This window comes from Mytilus californianus, unplaced genomic scaffold (assembly GCF_021869535.1).
Source record: "Mytilus californianus isolate M0D057914Y unplaced genomic scaffold, xbMytCali1.0.p SCAF_7, whole genome shotgun sequence".
NCBI classification, from domain to species: Eukaryota; Metazoa; Mollusca; class Bivalvia; order Mytilida; family Mytilidae; genus Mytilus; species Mytilus californianus.
Genome location: NW_026262723.1, coordinates 105,926,427 through 105,949,533, shown reverse-complemented (window position 1 = coordinate 105,949,533; position 23,107 = coordinate 105,926,427). Strand labels below are relative to the sequence as shown.

The 23,107-nt window shown below is 33.3% G+C and overlaps 1 protein-coding gene across 1 annotated transcript in view; it reads left to right on the top strand.

The window, feature by feature from the left end:
- The window catches only part of LOC127709350 (acidic mammalian chitinase-like), a 60,128-nt gene extending 38,540 nt beyond the window's left edge, over positions 1–21,588 (top strand). The window contains exons 4-13 of the mRNA XM_052214830.1: positions 4,971–5,227; positions 5,999–6,123; positions 6,470–6,593; positions 7,028–7,210; positions 12,702–12,821; positions 15,071–15,536; positions 16,233–16,412; positions 18,549–18,719; positions 19,484–19,640; positions 21,470–21,588. Of these exons, the coding sequence (XP_052070790.1) occupies positions 4,971–5,227; positions 5,999–6,123; positions 6,470–6,593; positions 7,028–7,210; positions 12,702–12,821; positions 15,071–15,536; positions 16,233–16,412; positions 18,549–18,719; positions 19,484–19,638 (1,781 nt within the window). The 3' untranslated portion in view covers positions 19,639–19,640; positions 21,470–21,588. The remainder of the gene's footprint in view (positions 1–4,970; positions 5,228–5,998; positions 6,124–6,469; positions 6,594–7,027; positions 7,211–12,701; positions 12,822–15,070; positions 15,537–16,232; positions 16,413–18,548; positions 18,720–19,483; positions 19,641–21,469) is intronic.
- The last annotated feature ends 1,519 nt before the right edge of the window (positions 21,589–23,107 follow it).

Here is a 23,107-nt window from a genome sequence, read left to right as displayed (position 1 = left end):
TGTCGAAGGCCGTACGGTGACTTATAGCTGTTGATTTCTGTGTCATTTGATCTCTTGTGGAGAGTTGTCTCATCTGCAATCATACCACATCTTCGTTTTTATATCCACCCTGCCATATTCTTTATTTGCCTGTCCCAGGGATGGAGCCTGTAGTTTAATGGTTGTCGTTGGTTCCTGTCTCGACTCATATTTGATATTTTGTAAATTGTTTTGTTATGTATAATTAGGCTGTTAGTTTTTTCGTTTGAATTGTCAGTCACACTTTTAATGTAGGGCCTTTTATAGACGACTTTACAGTATCAGGTTTTTGTCATTGTTGAAGGCCTTACGATTGTCTACAAAAATCATTTGTCTACATGACGGCAAAAAGCTCTACAGAGCTCATGTTTGTAGTATTTCATGTAACCCGAATTAAAATAAATTTTTCTTATCTTATCTTATCTATAATTGCTAACATCCACTTCATATTTGAACTCCGGTGGATAGTTGCCTTATTAGCAATCATATTCCATCTCTTCATTTTTATATTATATACGTGACTTCTAAACTCGTGTTTTCCTGAACAAGCATGAAATAATTTTCACTGGGCGTTAAAATTAGCAACAAACAATCAATCAATTTAAACTTGTGTTAAATTAGAGGAAACCCATTTGATATTTATTTATTTGTTGGGTCGGGGGACAGAAGGATTTCATATATGAATATGATTGCCTGGTAAGAGCTGAAAAATAGGCATGATTAGCGACAGATTGAAATGAATAATAATGCCCCCTCTCCCCTTCCCCATCCTTCATCTATAAATTTAAACTGACCACCACGGAATAGCCCAATAGTGTTGAAAGTAGCGTAAAACACCAATCAATCAAAATCCCTTCCCTAGAATATCAAATAATCGTCCCTTAACTGTTATTGTCCGTGTAGTTCTTATATTTATCCAGCTTATCGTCCTACAGGGATGTCCTACTAAGGCTGTCATACCATAAAACGTTTATAAAACAGCTCACATTCTAATATATCTGCATTCATAAATTTATTAATTTCATTTAGACTAAACGACGCCATGTTTGTTATGTGCCTCTGCCGTCAACCTATCAAAAAAGAAGAGGTGGAAGAGAGCCAGAAGATCTTCCCAATGCATAAAAAAAAAAACAGAAATGGACTTCTTCTGGCTCACTTCCGAAGAACAAAAAAAAAAAACGCGTCCCATTGATATGTTTTAAAAACGCCTTGCCCCTGCCTTTTTTCCAAAAAAATGGCATTATTAAATATATAAACATCTATATAATCATCAAAATTAAAATGCTATTGTATTTTTATAAGACCTACTGTATTACATGACCTGGGACTAATGACATCTATCTATAAGTCCTAGCATACATTAATTATTATAATATGAATATGTTTCTTGTTTTAATAACCACATATGATGCTATGCATGAGTCACCATTTATCAGGACATGAATTTGGTTTACATAGAGAGGATAAGGGACGACATCAGAAAATCAATGAAGGATAAAAAACTTAATTCAAATAGTTGGGGGGGGGGGGGGGTCAAAATTGCTGCAAGTTTTGTTTAATTAACATCGATTTTATATATATCCTTATTGGTCAATCAATTTTTCCCAAATTAAGAAATTAAATTAAGAGGGGGGGTAGGGGGTCAGTGAAAAAAACTATATGAATTATTTTTTTTTTTTATCCTACATTTAACTTTTGATGTCGTCCCTAATGTGCAAAAAAATAGATAAGGGGCGGGACCAAACCTATAGAAAACATAATAAAGAAATGATGAAATATACAGAATACGTTGATTGACTTTTGGTTGCCTTATGTCCAGTGGCAAATATGTCACGCATGTTTAGAACAAATATAATAGAGATCAAAGGATAAAGAATAGAGTGAAATGGTAAAAACTAAAAGATATAGAATTATAGAAACGAGGCGAGAACAGTAAAAAAAAGCTCAGCAACGAATCATAAATGTAAAATGATTTGCAGCATATGACATGAGAGCACATATCATAGATAGTATTAAATATGAAGTTCACGCCTCATATAGTGAAGTCCTATGTCATAGGACTATTGTTGTAACATGGGTTAGTAACTGGTTCCAATTTATCCTGAATTGTCTTTATTAAAGAATTAGTTCCGGAGTATAACAGCTTATGTCTCTACTTGTGGGTTTCTAGTTCTGCTGTCGTAATTAGGTAATTTTTTTTCTACATGTAGTAAAAAAGAGGGGGCTTAGTCCAAATAATTGTAACGTCCTGGATGCTTTTTATTCTTTTTTCATGTGCCTTCCTGCAACGTCTCTGAGGATCAAGAAAAGTAAAAAATGATATAGCACTAAAGAACGTCATGATTACATGTATCTGGACTTAGAAGGGGGAGGGGGGCTAGCTATGTATTTTTTTTTATTTCAATGTGTAGACTGTAGGAGAGTCTCAGAAAAGGTTTTCATTGGAGGTGTTTTTGCCATGCACGCAGGCATCTGTTTCAGCGCTATCCATGAACAAGTTGTGTGTCAAATTAATTATTATTACTTGTCACTCGCATTTTTTGCTCGTCCTGGCCATTATTGGCATTAACAGCCAGTGCAGGACTCGCACGAACGTTAGATTTAGTTAGAGGGGCGATATTCTGACGCGTTTTTTAATTCTTGGTCACCCATGTTTAGAAAGAAAGGGGAGACATCCAAACAATTTCCGACCAATCACAAACGTTGTTGCAAATTTGACCTTGTGACGTCAAAGAATTTCCCATAATGCAATTATTGCATATAAATAAAAAAACTACTATACCAATTGAATAAAAAATATTGCATTCAAATGACATTTTATACCAATTGAATAAAAACTATTGCATTTGAATGAAAATTATACCATATGAATGAAAAATTATACCATTTGAATGAAAAATTATACCATTTGAATAAAAAATATTGCATTTAAATGAAAAAATATACCATATAAATGAAAAATTATACCATTAAAATAAAAAATATTGCATATAAATGAAAAAATATACCATTTAAATGAAAAAATATACCATACAAATGAAAAAATATTGCATATAAATGAAAAAATATTGCATATAAATGAAAAAATATTGCATATAAATGAAAAAATATACCAATTAAATGAAAAATATTGCATTTAAATGAAAAATATCAAATTTTTGCAACCAATACCATGCCATACTAAAGGTAGTTTGTTTTTATCGTGTCAAAATAAATATTCGGCCAATAAGATGTCATTTGATGTTCAGTCGTTTCATTTCCATTTCATTTTTAAAAGGTATATGTCCGTGAATTGAGCATGCTCAAAATATTTGTCCCTTGACATCACGCAATCATCAATCCATCAATTAATCGATCTTTTTCCTAATGTTGGGAAAGGAAGATTACCTTCGCAAAAAGTTTAAAAAACGTATCCTTCTTATCACAACTTTTAACTCTTACAAAACTACACGTCCTATTGGTTTTAAAAGCAGGCAACATGGTATACATCGAACAAGATTTTGCATCTATCCCTTCAAGATTTTTCGTAGGAAACACATAAATCAATCTCTTTTCTTTAAACAAATCACTTACATGTGCATGTATCATAAAATCAAATTTTACTTAACAATCTGATCCATGAGTTCATTTTCTGAAAATAAGAGACGTTTTGACATAGAAAGCGCCACTATTCGATTGACGATATTGTATTCATGAAAAGTACAGGGTTGCGTTCAATATCGTAGCGGCTACGTAGTGCTACGTAGATTTATGACTATTGAACGAGTAGCTAGCCTAGCTGCTATCAATATCTATGTAGCAGCTAGGCTAGCTACACGTTCAATAGTCATAAATCTACGTAGCCCTATGTAGCCGCTACGATATTGAACGCAACCCTGTTAAACTTAACCTTTGGCGTGTGTCATCGCCCATTGATGTTACAAATCATATATAGCCACGCCTTACTCATTAACATATTTAATCCAATCAAAGCTACGCTTTTCGTGAATTAAATACGTTAATTCGTAAAAGGCGTGCTATATATATAACATGTTATAAATTTAATAATAAGGAGTTTTTATTATATACTTAAAATATTGTTTACAATGTTATATAGTTCCATTCAAAAAAAGTTATTCAGTGCTACATGTTGCTGTTGAAGGCGTTTGCATACAAAATTGCAAATTATACTTGCTTTTGACAAAACTTTTCATCGAACGATATCGCTAACCAAAACGAAATTATTTGTATTGGAATTAAAGATATCCTTCTGGTACATTTTTGGGATGAATACTCAAAATTTGATAAAATCTCTCAATTTGATGACATGTTTAGTATTAAGCCATAAGATTGTTATTAGAATTATACTGTGATACTATTATTTGGAATACAGATTGACAGACTTTTAGAAATTGGGTGTGAAAAAAGTTAGGGCATTACATTTGCGCGCGTTTGGGAATTACAAAATTTACGTTTGCGCGCAGCTTTTGATTACAGTTGCGTGCATTCATTATACAGAAAACAAAGGTATAAATAAAGAAAATTCATAACAAAATATTTCGATAATCATTGATTTTGAACATATTTGTAATATTTCAGAGTGAATAGTATTCGCTGTAGTATTATCAGTTTGTAAAGTTGTGTCAAGGCACAAACGTGGAGTTTTATTTGTCAGAAACAAATTGCGTTTGAAAATCATTAGAGTAAGATGGATTTAGTTTCAAAGGGAACTAAAACTAACGAAAGGGGTACATGTAAATAGTTCAATAAATAAATTGTAGTTAAATAAAGAAAGAAAAAAAAAGTATAATCTACCGGTATTTACCCGAGTTAACCTGTAAAATGAATGCGCGCAAATGTAATGATAATGCGAGCAAATTTAATGCATCAAGAATAAATTGGCTCTACCTCTTTTAATTTGTTCAGTAAGTCGATATCAAAATCCAAAATATTAACTATTAAATAATCATCAGGTAAATATGAAGAGACCGCCAACCTGAAGATGAAGAATCCTGACTTGAAGATATTACTAGCCATTGGAGGATGGACTCATGGCTCTGCACCGTTTACAGCCCTAGTAGACAATACTAAAGACATGGAAACATTTGCGGCTAAAGCCATTGATTACCTGAGGGAAATTAACTTTGATGGTCTTGACCTTGACTGGGAGTATCCAGCAAACAGAGGAAGTCCTCCTGAAGATAAACAAAGATTTACACAGCTTTGCAAGGTAAAATTGCTACCTACATTTAATAAAATTGTATTTATCTAGAATTGGTATGAACTGGCAGTATCCTGGTTGCATGCTTGACCCGAATGCAGATATCTTGGATTAATCCCTAGGTGGGTGAAAATGATGGCTTTAAAATGGCCATACGTAACTTTACCTGTGCTCATGTGTTATTTCGGAGTAAACATTAAGACTGATTGACCATAAATAGTCCCGTGTGAGAAGTGATGAGTTCTTACAGGCTATTACCTTGTAATACAGCACTTTAAATCAAACCCAACCTTCTGGTCTAGTACAACACAGGGTTCATAATCATATCTTGTTAACTACCTAATTAGTAATAGTGGTCACAATAATTTTAAGTAGAGAAAGGAAAAAAAAGTCACAATTTATACGGAAATGAAATATCCTAAAATATGTTTTAGTTTTTAGTTCAACCGCGATGTTTTTAATTGAGTTGGCAATGCTTAATCCTTTGTTTTCTTCTGAAGTGTTTTGTAGGCTGTGTTTTTTTCTGAAGTGTTTTGTAGGCTGTTGTTTTTTTTCTGAAGTGTTTTGTAGGCTGTGGTTTTTTTTCTGAAGTGTTTTGTAGGCTGTGGTTTTTGATGAAGTGTTTTGTAGGCTGTGGTTTTTTTTCTGAAGTGTTTTGTAGGCTGTGGTTTTTTTTCTGAAGTGTTTTGTAGGCTGTGGTTTTTAATTGTTGAATTGAAACTTCTTTTAGTAGCGTACTATAAGATCTTTTACGAGAAAACATTACATTGAAATTTTCAGATTTTGAGAAGTGCCTTTGAAGATGAAGCAAAAAAGATTAGTAGGCCTCGTTTACTTCTTACGGCTGCAGTTGCTGCTGGTGAAGGAACAATTGAATCTGCTTATGAAATTGGCCTTATTTCAAAGTAAGTTAATCATTGAAAAAGAACTTGAATGCTGTTCATCATTTTTTTTTTCAATTACCCGTAGTGTCTTTAGATAGGAAATTCATTCTTTCAGCAAGCTCAGCAGTTAATCAAATTTCAATGTACTAGTATTCTAACAAGACGGTGTTGTCAATGATTACAATACTTTTGTTACGCATTATTGTTCAGTTTGTTTGGACTTTGCAATTGGTAAAGCACTGTAGCAAGTGCAATATGCTGAAATTCTATATTATTTATTAGATCCAGATGAACAAGAACAGGTGTCGTATTCACAAAACATGTTTAAAAGGGAAAAGTATTTTTGTTTTTAAATTCTATTATTTAGAGAACTTGACTTTATCAATCTTATGGCGTACGATTTGCATGGAAGTTGGGAAACATTCCTGGGGCATAACAGTCCATTATATGCCAGATCCGACGAATCAACTGAACAGAAAAAGTTAAATCAAGTGAGTTTATTAACCGATTCATAGCCACACATATAAGATGGAGGTTTGTCCTTGGAGATTAGAAAATGTTGTCTTTCTTATTGTAATTTATCTTGATGCTTCAGCTTAACATAGCCGTAATCTTTATCTATTGTATTTCCAGTGGTTGTTAATACGAAAATAAAATTGAATGAATAAAGAAACCACGCATCAGAAAAAAAAAATTAAAGTCAGAACTACGGAGAAAATATGTGTCAATATTTTAGATAAATACCATTTATACAATACTGTATACGTTCACTGACTCAATTACTCTAAAAATCCGTTTGTCTTCGAGAACTCAGTGATTGTTTACAATACGTTTGTGTTATATTTGATCTATGTTAATGTTCTATAATCATCACTTGAAGCAAAAAGGTATAAGAGCATGTCGGGGAACAATTGATACATTTTAGGATTATGCTGTAAATCTTTGGCTTAATGGTGGAACTCCAAAGGAGAAATTAATTCTTGGTTTGGGATTGTATGGTAGGTCGTTTAAGATGGGTTCGTCTTCATATGCTTTAGGAAGCTCAGCAGCTGGAGGTGGTGCAGCAGGAAGATATACCGGGGAGGCGGGATTTCTTTCTTTTTATGAGGTGAGTGATAAAGACTGTTTGGATACTGATTAAAAGGGGCACTATGAAATATGAAAAATAAAATGTAAAATAGTTTACCAACATTTTTAATAGATGCACAGAACAGAATGACCAACAAATGATATTGGTATCTTATGCATTACTACCAGTAGGTAGCTCTAACTATTGGTAAGATTCCCGAGGGTATCACTTGCCTGGTAGCCTATGTTTTTGTACTATCATATCTTTTTTTTCCAATAGATAATAATAATTAAATTAAGAAGAAAAAACACATTTGACAAAACTATTTAAATTTTGTTTTTATCAAAGGTTGCCCTTCCAATGAACACGGGTTAGTTTGGAGGATGTTATTCTCATCAACGTTTTTCACTAATAACTCTTCCGAAGAACCTGTCATTTTACAACATTTAAATGGAATGTGACCTTGATTTTGAATCCTTTTTTGACCTTTGTTTTTTTTTTATTGAAATCTTTGTATCTTCTTATTTTTGGTTTATGACGCCTAGTATTTGGTTTCGAGCACTAAAGCACAAAGTAACTAGAATTTCGTTATACGATGGATCAAACTAATGTTGATATCTTGTACTATGTTGTAGTTTTGGTCATTGTATGTATGTGTATCTACCTGCTTATCCTTCTTTAGCTCATAATGCTACACCACACTTTCAAAGGCGAGTGGTAGATAGTAATGGGGAGTCCATCCGTTCGTCGTGATGTTCCATTTTTGTATCCGTAACTGCTCCTGAACTGCGGGAATATTTTTATGAAAGTTTAACAAATGTTTTTCCTATTTTATTTCTATATCTGAATGATTTTTTGGGGTCGTATGGACATTGACTTCGTCAAATCTACACACTATTCCCCTATTTTAATTGGAAGCTCTTATTTTGTTATATGGTCCAAAGCATTTCTGTGATTTTCCTTTCCAAAGCATGGAACTTGTCATTGCTGTTATTTGGGTGGTATTTATTTTATATCCAAAACTACACGTAAAGACCTTATCATTTATATCAATTAATTGAAATGTTTCCATTATCTTTGGCTATGCGTTTTTTGTCCTTTTTGGTTTATAAGCTCTTCATTTTTTAATACACTGAATTTACAAATACTTTGACCTCGAGCATCACTGAAGAGACATTTGTTGTCGAAATGTGCATCTGGTGCAGAAAAATTGGTATCGTAAATGTTATTTATACCACTGGATCGATACCTCTGCTGGTGGACTGTTAGTCCCCGAGGGTATCACCAGCCCAGTAGCAAGTACTTCGGTACTGACATGAAAATACGGATATTGTGCTTTTAAACTTTGCTGTTACAACATTTTGGAAATTGTTTTAGATTAAAGAATATATCTCCCTTATGCAAAGCTCTGATTCTTTCTATGCCCGACTTTGGCTATACTTTTTAGTCCTTTTTGGTTTATAAGCTCTTCGTTTTTTTTTATAAAGCTTTGGATTATCAAATATTTTGCCTCGAGCATCACTGAAGAGACATTTAATGTCGAAATGTGCATCTGGTGCAGAAAAGAATGGTACCGTTAATTATATATAGCCAAAAAAGGCTATCATGCAACACTGATTTTTTATCAGGTTGATTATTTGAGGAGTTTCCATTACGAAAACATTAACTTTGCCTTCACTGTAATATGGAACCACTTTGTATCCACAACTTCTCCACCACTTATTACAATTATCGAAACTTGCTCTCTATCTTTTTTCCATATGCTACTATTGTGCAGCTCTTATCACGTTCTCTGATCAGAATCCTTTTCATGGTTTCTTTCAGCAAAACAAATGTATCCCCCCCTTCTTCTCCTAAGCCCCTTATCAGAATTTTATAAAATTGGTAATACTGCTCACCATGTAATGTTCGTGCTGATCTCTTTTCTCGTTTTTCCTCTACCTAGGTCATGCTACTGTTTGATTTTCTTGCAATCTTAATCTCTTTTTATGCTTGTCAATGACTAACAGTGTTTGGTTACGTGCACCGCCAGAGTTAAAATAATTTCTGCTCATCCATTTTAGCTCACTGAGGCCGGAAGGGCCCTATGTTAGCTTATGCCATCACTTGGCGTCCGTCGTCTGTCGTCGTCGTCCTCGTCGTCGTCGTCGTCGTCCGTTGTCGTCGTCGTCCGTCGTCGTCGTCATCGTCCGTCGTCGTCGTCGTCGTCATCCGTCGTCGTCGTTGTCGTCTTAAACTGCCCTCTGAAACTATTGGGCCAAATACCTTCAAACATTAACTGAATGTCCCTTAGGGTATCTAGTTTATAAATTTTATCTGAAGTTTTGATCCATCAACAAACATGGCCGCCATGGCTAAAAATAGAACAAGGGTCAAATGCAGTTTTTGGCTTATATCTCAAAAACTAAACCATTTAGAGGAAATCTTACATGGGGATAAAATGTTCAATATGTCAAAATCTATCAGCCCTACAATTCTCAGACGAACCGAACAACCCATTGTTGGGTTGCTGCCACTAAATTTGTAATTTGAAGGAAATTTTGCAGTTTTTGGTTATTATCTTGAATATTATTATAGATAGAGGTAAACTGTAAACAGCAATAATGTTCAGCAAAATAAGATCTACAAAAAAGTTTTATGACCAAAATTGTCAATTGACCCCTTAAGGAGTTTTTGCCCTCTAAAGACAATTTTACACAATTTGTTCATCATGCTTGCTAACATTTAAAAATCTTCTCCTCTGAAACTTCTAAGCCTAATACTTCTAAACTTTAACTGAATGTTTCTTTTAAGGTATCTTGTTTATAAATTGTATCCGAAGTTTTGATCCATCAACAAACATGGCCGCCATGGCTAAAAATAGAACATAGGAAACAAATGAAGTTTTTAGCTTATATCTCAAAAACTAAACCATTTAGAGCAAATCTGACAATAGGTAAACATTTTCAATGGGTCAATATCTATCAGCCCTGAAATATTCGGACGAACGGAACAACCCATTGTTGGGTTGCTGCCACTAAATTGGTAATTTTAAGGAAATTTTTCAGTTTTTGGTTATTATCTTGAATATTATTATAGATAGAGATAAACTGTAAACAGCAATAATGTTCAGCAAAATAATATCTACAGAAAAGTTAAAATGACCAAATTGTCAATTGACCCCTTAAGGAGTGTTTGCCCTCTAAAAACAATTTTACACAATCTGTTCATCATGCTTGCTAACATTTAAAAATCTTCTCCTCTGAAACTACTAGGCCTAATACTTCTAAACTTTAACTGAATGTTCCTTAAGGTATCTTGTTTATAAATTGTATCCGAAGTTTTGACCCATCAACAAACATTGCCGTCATGGATAAAAATAGAAAATAGGGGTCAAATGAAGTTTTTGGCTTATATCTCAAAAACTAAACCATTTAGAGCAAATCTGACAATGGGTAAACATTTTCAATAGGTCAATATCTATCAGCCCTGAAATATTCGGACGAACGGAACAACCCATTGTTGGGTTGCTGCCACTAAATTGGTAATTTTAAGGAAATTTTTCAGTTTTTGGTTATTATCTTGAATATTATTATAGATAGAGATAAACTGTAAACAGCAATAATGTTCAGCAAAATAATATCTACAAAAAAGTTAAAATGACCAAATTGTCAATTGACCCCTTAAGGAGTTATTGCCCTCTAAAACAATTTTACACAATCTGTTCATCATGCTTGCTAACATTTAAAAATCTTCTCCTCTGAAACTACTAGGCCTAATACTTCTAAACTTTAACTGAATGTTTCTTAAGGTATCTTGTTTATAAATTGTATCCGAAGTTTTGATCCATCAACACACATGGCCGTCATGGCTAAAAATAGAACATAGGGGTCAAATGAAGTTTTTGGCTAATATCTCAAAAACTAAACCACTTAGAGCAAATCTGACAATGGGTAAACATTTTCAATAGGTCAATATCTATCAGTCCTGAAATATTCGGACGAACGGAACAACCCATTGTTGGGTTGCTGCCACTAAATTGGTAATTTTAAGGAAATTTTGCAGTTTTTGGGTTATTATCTTGAATTTTATTGAAGATAACGATAAACTGTAAACAGCAATAATGTTTAGCAAAGTAAGATCTACAAAAAAGTGAATATGACCAAAATTGTCAATTGACCCCTTAAGAAGTAATTGCCCTTTAAAGACAATTTTACAAAATTTGTTCATCATGTTTGCAAAAATTTAAAAATCTTCTCCTCTGAAACTACTGAGCCTAATACTTCTAAACTTTAACTGAATGTTTCTTTTAAGGTATCTTGTTTATAAATTGTATCCGAAGTTTTGATCCATCAACAAACATGGCCGCCATGGCTAAAAAAATAGAACATAGGGGTCAAAAGCAGTTTTTGGCTTTTATCTCAAAAACCATAGTAGTTAGAGAAAAAGTGACATGGAGTTAAAGTAATGAATAAGTCAAAATATATCTGCTATGAAATTTTCAGACTAATTGGACCACCGATTGTAGGGTTACTGTCCGAAATAGTTTATTTTTATGAAATTTTATTGTTTTTGGTTATTATCTTTAATAGATTGTATTCGGGGATTTGATCCATTCAAAAACATGGCGGCAGTTTCTAAAAATAGAACATAGGGGTCAAATGAAGTTTTTGGCTTTCATCTCAAAAACTAAAGCAGTAAGAGCAAAACTGACATAGGTGTAAGTGCTAAACAGGTTTAGATCTACCTGTCAAGTAATCTTCAGACTAATAGGACAAATTATTGTTGGGTTACTGTCCAGAAATAGTTAATTTTTAGGAAAGTTTTGGGTTATGTATTATCTTTAATATTTTTATAGAAAGAGAGAAAGTGTAAATGACAAAATTGTTCAGCAAAGTAAAATCTGCAAATAAGTCAAATGCCTGAAACTAAAATTACAGTTGGGCGATTTCAGGCTCTCATGAGCCTCTTGCATCCGTAACTGCTGCCGAATCGCATGAGAGAACTTTGTGAAACTTCACAGAATCTTACGCGCATGCTGTTGATTTGAACCTCTAATATCATATCTTAAACTGAATGATTTTGTGGGTTAAATGTGTGATGAAATAGACATGGACTAAGTTATATCTGCATATTAAACATGTATATCCGCTTCTTCTCATAAATCCCAAACACAATTTGATGAATCTTCACTATATAAGAACATTGTTGCACCTCCTATTTTGACTTGTTTTTTGTGGTTTCTCTGACCTAAACATGGAATATCATTATGTGAGCTTTGTTGACAATACCGCTTTATTATGTTTTTTTCTAGATTATGTTATAGTTTGCATAGTATTTTTTTGTTAAGATATGAATTTAGCGTTAAAAACGTCCCCTTTAATAAGCGTATGATTTATATTTGATAAAATTATGTTGTTATATTGCAGCAACATTTCTGAATTGATTGAACTATCTTTTTCACTTATGTGTAGTTTAGCTATTCAACTGGAATTCTATATTTATTCAAAAACAATTGATGAATTCTAAAGAATATTCATTGTATCCATAGGTTTGTGAGAATCTAGCAAATGGATGGACCAGGGTATGGAACGACGAACAGAAAGTACCATATGCATATAAAGGTGACCAGTGGGTTGGTTATGACGACCTTGAGAGTATTCAGATAAAGGTAAATATAATCTTCTTGTATACAATTGCAATTGAATCTAAATGACAACTTTAAGGATTATAAAGACCAGATTAAAAACTAGTTAAAGATGACCACCATGATATGCTTTAATTATGTAAGATAGATCATTCCTCCGTAAGGTTGATAAATGATATACATTAGGGTAGGCAAATCTTCATCAATCTTAACTGTTAATAAAATTGAGAATGGAAATGGGGAATGTGTCAAAGAGACAACAACTCAACCTAAGAGCAGAAAACAGCCGAAGGCCACCTATAGTACTGATATGTACCAGTAAATACTGATATGTACACATTAACATGATGAATATTGAAACAAGCGAAGTGGAACCTCGCTCAAAATGATTAAATTCGAGAACTATCGATGAGTCCTATGGTGACAAAACGCACGTCTCAATTACAAAATTATTAGCATAGTATCCTGATGAGTTTGTATAAACAGGCGATCACATTAAGACTTTATGGAACCTGTTTTCGACCAATTGACCGGATTTGACTTCAATGCGAGGAAATAGATAAAATAAGAATAAAATATATGTAGATGCTGGTTTCGTGGCGCATGAAACAAATTTCTTGAATATCCTTGAACAGGTATGCTCACTATAAAAATGATGGATGTCTGTTTAACGTGCAGCGGCAAGCAAAATACATACCATTAATGAGAAGATGTGAAAGTGATATGAATTTTAACCCTGCTTTGTACTAGATCAAAACACTGAGCTGGATCTTTAAACATACTAGTTCACAATGTAACAGTCAACAAGAAGGCATGTCACCTTACCCGGACACATTATTGTAGCTCCGAGCAGACCAGTCTTCGCTCTTACTCCTAAACGCCGCGTGCTTGATTGAGAAGTATTGCATTTCAATTTTATATTGATTAAGGTACGTCGTGCTTACTTGAGCGAAGTTGCTCATAACATGATTGAAATGAACTGTGCCTTATCTTTAACTAGGGTCAGGTAAATTAACTCTGCAGTTCCTGGTAAAACACAAAATTGATATAAATAAAATTGTGGTTTAATAGCATCGACCGGCACCTATTTTAATATATATTTTTTTTATCTGAGAGATATAACATTACAAAGAAACATATTGCACATGCATATGCCGTAGGTACAACAGGGGGTATGCTTCTTGTGTGAGTCATAAAAGTGTCCTGTGAAAAATAGACACTTTAAGAAGAGGTATATTTAGATATGTCCGGCCGATGATGTGAAAAAATGTCCATTCAAACGGACACAATTTCATGATAAAATACTACTAAATTCTGTCCTGTTAAGGTTGATTTTCAATAAGCGGATACTTTTTCATTATAAAAAGTGTCCATTAAAGGGAGATAATAAAAAAAATCACTGAAATGTTTTAGCTATATTTAATTTTCTATTACTAAAACACACAAATTAAGAACCAGTTATGATTTGATATAAACAAAAATGGAAGGTGTTGAATTTCAAATCTTTTTCAATTACCTTAGCTATAAAAGATGTCGACAAAAAGTATTCACCTGCCCCTGTTAAAAACAAGAAAGGCCAAATGTAGGAAGAACAGTCTTTATGAGTACTATTCTTGAATATTACATGATTTTGTAAATTGAAATGAATTACATATATTATTATTCAAATAGTTCATATTAAGTTCTATTTGATGTATTGCTGCTTTTGTGTGTATTAGATCATGTTTTATTGTTTAATTTATGTTTAATCACAAATGGTGATGATCACATTTTGTATGAATTCAATACTCCAGTTTACATGCCATGTTTTAATAGAGAAAAAAAATGCTAATTTAAAAACTTCAGTTTAGATATAGAACTGATGCCATGTATGCATTTTGTAGGTATTGAGAGTGGGCATTTTTTTCACGTGAGATATTGTCTTTTCTTAGAAGTACACTTTTGCATATGAAATATTGTCCTTTCTTTGAAGGACAATTTTTCACATCTGTGGACACGATTTCATAAATACATATCGTCCGGACGATATTTTATAAAAACATTATGTCCGTGGACACAATTTACTGTGAATTTGACCCTACAATTGTAATTCCAGTCCCATCTGCATTGATTGGATTTAAGTGAATCTGTGGCATTGTGTGACAGTTTTTCAAATTTTTCATCTCAAAGATATTAAAGTTCCTCATGGTAAAACTTTGATTTGAAAAGCAGAGGAAGGGGTAATTATGTGAGCTTTTATAGTGTTTTTGTTTATCTTTTCTGTTTTGATATAGGCAGAGTATATTCGACAAAATAGCCTTGGTGGATCAATGATATGGGCTATTGATTTGGATGATTTTACCAATTCATGTGGTCTTGGAATTAATCCATTAATGTCTAAACTTAAAGAAATGCTACCAGATAGTACCGTGCAACCAACTAAGGCCACATCCACTGTTGAACCGACTAAAGAACCAACTTCCTCTAAACCAACACTGACACCAACTACTGTACAAGCAACTGACAAGCCAACTCAAGCATCAACCACTACCCAGCCAACTAGAGCACCAACCACTGTTCAGCCAACCAAAGCACCAACCACTGCCAAGCCAACTCAAGCACCAACAACTGTCCAGCCAACTCAGGCGCCTACCACTGCCCAGCCAACTCAAGCACCAACAACTGCCAAGCCAACACAGGCGCCTTCCACTGCTCATCCAACTCAAGCACCAACAACTAAAAGTCCAGGAGGTTGTGGAGGTAAATAATATTTAAAACAATTAGGATAAAAAGATTGCCGTTTCTGATTCCTCGTTTTGTATTGATTCTCATAACAGATACTGTTGGTTTTATTTGTTCAATATCTTCTTTATAGTTATTATACGTTTCTTTCTATAATCATAATAACAATAACAAATATTTGAGGCATTGATTGAGTATTTAATTGTGTGAACTGCCACTCTCATTAAAATAAAATAATAGTTATATATATTGTTTCATAACGTTATTCCATTGTCTATGGTAATCAATATCGGGAAGATAAAAAAATGTAAACAGTTCTTTATAAAATTCTTGCGTCCGAATAACATTAACTGTACCAATTTTTCTGCACCAGATGCACATTTCGACAATCAATGTCTCTTCAGTGATACTCGAGACTAATATGTTTGAAAATCCAAAGCTTATAAAAAGGATGAAGAGCTTTAAACCAATATAAAATAATAGCCAAATTCATTTAAGTTCGACTATGCCTGAGTGAGTTGAACCTTAGTTGCTTAAAAATTTAGAAATGTATAAAGGAACAATTTCAGAGAGGTTTGATATAAATCATGTCATCACCGAAGTACTGAGTACTGAGATGATGATGTCCTTTAAGACTGATAGTCCACCCGCAGCGGTGGCTACCCAGTGCGGCAAAAAATGGAAACTTTCTCATGTGAGCATATTAACTTGTAGCTCCAGTTAACTGTGAAGATGGAAATTATTACGTGGATGCATGCGATCCTACAGTATATTATCAATGTGGTCATGGGATTGCTTACAAATACAAATGTGGTGCCGGTACTGTATGGGACTCTAGCAAAAACATTTGCAACTGGGACTATATTGTAAACCCAACAACCCAAGATTCGTGTGGTAAGTAAATTAGAAATTTTTATGACTAGTTAACTGTAATTTCAAGCTAAGGTCAGTGTGTTCATGTAACAAATAAGTAACTAAAATATTTAAATGAAAAGTGCCTAATTGCATATGGTTCTTGCCAGTGTTTGAGTCTACAAAAGATATGATAAGGTGGAATCAAGGCATGTAGACCTTTCGTTGTATGTCTGACAAAACAGTTTTTTTGTGTTGTTGGAACCCTAAAAACTATGATCAAAGAATAACTTATGGTACTAGTATACAAAACAATTGTTCTTGACTTATATCTGATAGTTTACTTGAATTAATTCACGTGTTCGGTTGGACATACCAACCAATATATGCAATATAGTAGAATAACACTTGATTTTGGTCTAATTTCTTATGAGAACTGGCAAGATATACTTACTGCTGTCAGTTGCATGAAATAAAAGGTGAAAAATTTCATTATATACTGACAAAGTTTTAGAGTTCGACATAATAACTCACCAAAAGGATAAAAGAAATAGACAAAAATACTGCAAAATACAACAGACCACACTAACCTCCAACAATTGACTCGTCCAAAAAAAAACCAGACGTACAGACAAAGACAAACAACACACGGTCCGTATAACCTGCCTTGGTACAGATACACAATATGGTGTGGTTATACCACTTTCATACATGCACACAAACCTACCTTTTGTCTATCTAGACCATATGCCGTAAAATTGAAACACACAATAAAAAAATACACAGTGCATTTACCAACAGAATGACCACTAGAACCAACTAGAACATAGAAATAAAAAAAGGCACTTTATCTGGAAGCAAAATCAAAATGTCAAATTAGTCCTTTCCTTGGTTTTATGTGGATCTACTATTTAAAGATGCTAACCCACTAATTGTTGCTTTAAAATAACAAATGCCTCACAATCAAGGCTCGTCAGTTTTCATCGGCCATGCATGCAAAAAATGTAAAACCAAGCTATAGTTTAGTACTCGCTCAGAAACAAGTAAATAGACGTCAATTTATCTCGCATGAACTCTATTATTTATAACGTCACAGAAAACAAATCGCAACGAGTACCCAAGTTGCACCTATTGAACAAAAATGGCAGCGGAAATCTTCCAAGTTTTCGTTGAGACTAAACAATTTGTATTTTCATGATTTAACATTATACACGTCTTCCAACATTGGTAAATATATTCAAATATACACAAAACGTTCACAGTTTATTTCAACAGATGAAGCATTAACTGGAAAGGGTAAATCTACTGAAACATCGCCAAAAATAGGCAAATTAAATATGATACAAGCATCCATTTCTTCAGAAATGAATAGTAATGATAGTATTAGGGACTGATGTCAAATTGTTCTAAACATTTGAAGAAATAAACCAAACCTCAGTTATTCGATTTTCAAGGATGTGAATTTAAGCATGGATGCAATTTGGGTACTCTTCATTACAGAATCCTGGATCCTTTGGAGGTCGGTTCAAAACCATTTATCTATGATTCAATATAGATTCAAAATTAAATTGGTGTTATTATAAAGAAAATAAGGATCCATCTACAAAATAAACACAGAAAGGAAAATTTTGCCTGAATCTTAAAAAAACGCAAATTAAAAAACCGTCAAAATAGGTGCAATTTGGCTACCCTCACGTTAAATGTATTATTAAAAAAAAACGAAATTATAAAAAAAACAGGCTTACATTTTTTTTCGCAAAACGTGAGCTTCGTTATCGGTTAGAAACACAAAGCAGACCGTTTTATTAAATTAGATATATTGTAAAGAAAAATGTTCCAATTATCAAATAAATTAGTACATGCTTAATATCACATTAATAACGTAATTACATTAATATCATTAATAAACAGTTGATGTGGTCAGGTATGATTATGCCTGTATTGACGTCAAGCTTTTTATTTACAAACTTAAATCGTCCAATTCGTAGTGGTAGGTAGACAAGTCATGTACAGTTAAAATATAAATTTAAGCTGGTGTATAACCTACAGATATGCACAATTAACCATAATCATACTGATACTGAAAAAAAATAAACTCTGTTGTTGTTATTATCCTTGAAGTAAGAGGCAATTCTGTAATTTTGAGTAATCTCATTTGACACTGCCTTGACATTGTAGCTCCAACAGATTGTATTGAAGGTAATATGTATGGAGATAGCTGTGATGATCAGAGTTATTACATATGTTTTGGAGGAAAACCATCCAAACATACTTGTGCTGACGGCACTCTGTGGGATAGCAGTATCGATAAATGTAACTGGGAAGACGACGTCGGTGATCAACGATGTGGTAATTTAGCATTACATATCTTTTCCGTAGCGTATAGTGCAGGCGTTTTATATACATTGTTCCTGTTCTCGCACAACCTGATTAAAATACAGATCCTTTGGCAGCTCTTTGCTTACAAGGATCTGACAAGGCTCTGCTGTACTTTCTGTTTGAAAGACCTTGTAAATTATGTAATGATACAAACCTGTAGAATATGTATGCAGGAATTTCATTGGTTGGTGTAATAGTACCCATATCAAAAAACTAGAACGAAATGTTTACTTATCTTTGTAAGCAAATCGTGGACAGAGGATCTATATTTTAATCAGATTTGTTCTCGTAGTTAGTTATTTCCTTCTATGTAAAATTTTACTTAATTTTTTACATAACTTTTTTTTGAGTAGGTCAAATTCCTCATGTAAATATTTAACGTATATTATGATAGTAGTCTTTAAACAAACAATATTAGAAGAGCTGATGACTTCATACTGGTTTTCTATACTGCGCGAATAATAGACTTTAAAAAAACTCAGTGGTTGTCGTTTGTTGCTGTATATCGTATTTGTTTTTCGGGGTCTTTATATGTAGCTTACTATATGCGGTATGGGTTTTACTCGTTGTTAAAGTCCATACGGTTACCTATAGTTGTTAACTTCTTTCTTTCTGGTAAAGAGTTGTCTCACTGGCAACCATAACACATACTCTTATTTTCATGTATAATAAAATCGATGGGTTCAGGCTTTAGTTTAGTTTTAGATTTTAGCACATTTTATTTTCTTTTTCAGCACCTGTGAACTGTGAGAGTGGTAAATTTTATGGTGATAATTGTGATGACAAAGTTTACTATTCATGTTGGAATGGAGTAGCATATAGATATACATGTGCTCATGGAACTGAATGGGACGCTTCCATTAACAACTGTAACTGGGTCAAGAGATGAAAGTAATATGATGTTTCTATCAACAACTAAAATTGTCATATGAGAGTACAAATTTCATCTGATTATTAGTTATCCAAAGAGTACTGAAAAACGTAATTACCCAGTGAGCTCTGTAGGGACATTAACATAAACTGAACCCCCTTTCTTCTATTTTATTGCCGAGAGTTCACTGATCGTAACAGGAAAGGGAAAATCAGCTGATTCTGAAAAAATAGGAAAATTCTGTAACAATGGTTGTTTGCCTTTTTCAAATGACCAATGTGTTAGTTCTAATATAGTTGGATGAAAAAGGAGTACTGTAGGTTCAAAAAAGTCAATATATTCCCTTTTTTATATGATAAGTGATTTCCTATGTAAATGCAACGACAAAATACAAGTAAAACTTTGGCTCATTGTATCGTATACATGATGTAAATGTACTGTTACGTCATTATTGTGTCACTTTGATAATGATAAACCATCTATTAAGTCAAAGTACAAATTTTGGCGGAGTAAAAAAGTGACAACATGCCTGTACAAATCAACACATTTTTTTAAGGATATGTGTTTCACCCAGAATGGTCATAAGCACTTGGATAAACTTTACATTGATCCAAAACTAGTTTTAAAACGTAATGTTGCCATTTTAGCGGTCTTTTTAACATTGCCATATAAGCGTTAGGTTTGGCTAGCAATAAAACCAGGTTCAACCCACCACTTTTTCTTAAAATGTTCAGTACCAAGTCAGGAATATAGCAGTTGTTATCAAATAGTCCGTTTATATGTATGTTGGCGTTTGTTTTTTTTTGTAGCAGTACAGGGTTTCTGAAAGTACGGTCTTCACGGAGCCTTGGCTCAAACCGAACAGCAAGCTATGAAGGGCCCCAAAATTACTAGTGTAAAACAATTCAAACAGGAAAACCAAAGGTCTAATCTATATAAAAAACGAGAAACGAGAAACACTTATGAACCACATCAACAAACGACAACACTGAACAACGGGTTCCTGACATTACATGAGCAAGACGATATGTGCCACATGTGTAGCAGGATCTGTCTACTCCGTTTTTTGTTGCTCAATCTTTAGTTTCTATGTTGTGTTTTGTAGACTATCGTTTATTTTTTCGTCGTTCATTTCGGTTTTTGTTTGCCATGTCGTTGATTTGACTAATGAGTTTTGAATATCTCTTTGGTATCTTCCGCCTCTTTTTATCAGAGTAACTGCCTTTTGAAAACTGAAAGGAAAGTGCTTTATCACATCTTATCATCATCCATTTGGTGTAGGATGGCGAACAAATTATAGGCGGTAGTAACATATTTTTACATCATGACTTTATATGATCTTGATTCATACCTATATTTACATCCAATGAATGTAGAAAGTTGATAATTTTTTTTTGCAATAATCGAACGGCCAAGACGTTCATCTGTCTGTCGTTGCCAAATATAGAATCTGATAATCGTAACATCTCTCAAGGTTTTCTCCTATGACAACCTACTGCACACTATGAAATCGTCGCTTCTCATCCCGATTCGTTCGTTTTTACAGAATCTATTTATTAATTGAATAATCTTTCTGAATAGATCTGAAATATTGCCACTGAACGCGAAACAAAACAACAACCAATCATCTAAATTAAAACATGCAAATCAAATTTTGATATAAATGATTCGATGGGAAAACAGAATTTTATACAATGTTTTTGTGTAGTAGAAATTTTTTTAATATTATTCTGATACAATATTTCACAAAATAATTATTACTGTTTTCCAAAAATCGTACCTTAAAAAACTGATCAGCTCAATATACTTATTTGTATAGACTGTACTAACACAAAATCATTTTTTTCAGGTTTAGGTAAAAAGAAAACACAGCAGTTCATATAACCAAGGAGGTTTCTCTGGAATATTTACTACTGTATAAAATCATATTATTACATGAAAATAAAATACTTTAGACATTCTATCAAAGTGTTTATCAAGCAATCATAAAGGATACTCTTACTAAGCAGACAGCTAATTTGTTCAACTGAATCAACAATTTCTTTTTCCGGTATAACAAAAATACGAAAAAGTTATCATATTTACTTCTTGCAAAAGGCCCCAATGGATTGGAAAATCAATTAACAAAAATTAAGTAACAGAAATCATATGTTCACAAAATGTTCACCACATATATAAATAAGATTTTCCTACTGCCCTTCAAAATGTCCTTCATCCTAGAATTAAATGCAAAAATGATCACATTTGTGTTACTAAAGCAATTCCTTTTCAGAGCATGCGTTATTGAAATAAGCACAAGTTGTGAAAGGCTAAAATCATGTTACTATTTTTGCTATTTTATCTGTCAAAAAAATAGAATCGTTAACTAAAACTGAGAATGGAAATGGGGAATATGTCAAATAGACAACAACCCGACCAAAGAACAGAAAACAGTCGAAGGCCACCAATGGGTCTTCAGCACAGCGAGAAAATCCCGCACCCGGAGGCGGGCTTCAGTTGGCCCCTAAACAAAAGTGTGTACTAGTTCAGTGAAAACTGACGTCACATTTAACTCCAAAACATATAAATGAACTAAATTAAAAAACATACAAGACTAACAAAGGCCAGAGGCTACTGACTTTGGACAGACGCAAAAATGCGGCGGGGTTTAACATGTATTTTGATATCTCAACGCTCTCCCTATACATCTTTTACTTATGTAGAATAAACAATCACCCAACAATACGCACAGTAAAACTCAGTTTAAAAGAAGTCCGAGTCCGATGTGAGAATAGGTCACGAAAGAAACTAAGCAAAATGACAATGATACATAAATTAACAAAGGATTATACGATAATAATTATGTATTACAGTGATGGTTATCAGGTAAAATCAATTGTATTGGTTATTTTTAAATAATATATGTATGTAAAACTATTGTAAGTTTGAACTCATTTGATTTTTCCCTTGTCAAGTGAGGCTGTTAAAATACAGGGGTCTCTAAGTATGCGACCTTGGCTACTTATGTATTTATATATCAGGAAATGATTGAAAACAAATATTTGTTATCGTTAAAAAAAATCCAACAAAAAACAAAGGATTACTAGCAGTTACTGACATGCCAGCTCCATACCTCAATTAAAGTGATTGAAAGATAATGTCTTAATCATATAAAAATCAAGCACAATCCCTCCCGTTAGAGGTTAAGTATCATACCATCATGAAATATATGAGAAGAACATAACCCGTATCATGCCAACAACTGGTTTTAGAATAAATGCGTGTATTTCCGATGCAAAGACCCTATAAAATATGCCATCTTTAATGACCTATATCCTTTCTGAATCAGTCCGTTTAAAGGTATGGTTACCTTTTGAGGTGAATGCCGACATATTTGTGCTTTGTGCAGAATATTACCATAAAAGATTGGATGTGAAATACCTGAACGTATAAGATGTCTGCATGTTGATTTATATTTACGAATGATGTCCTTGTACCGATGATAAAA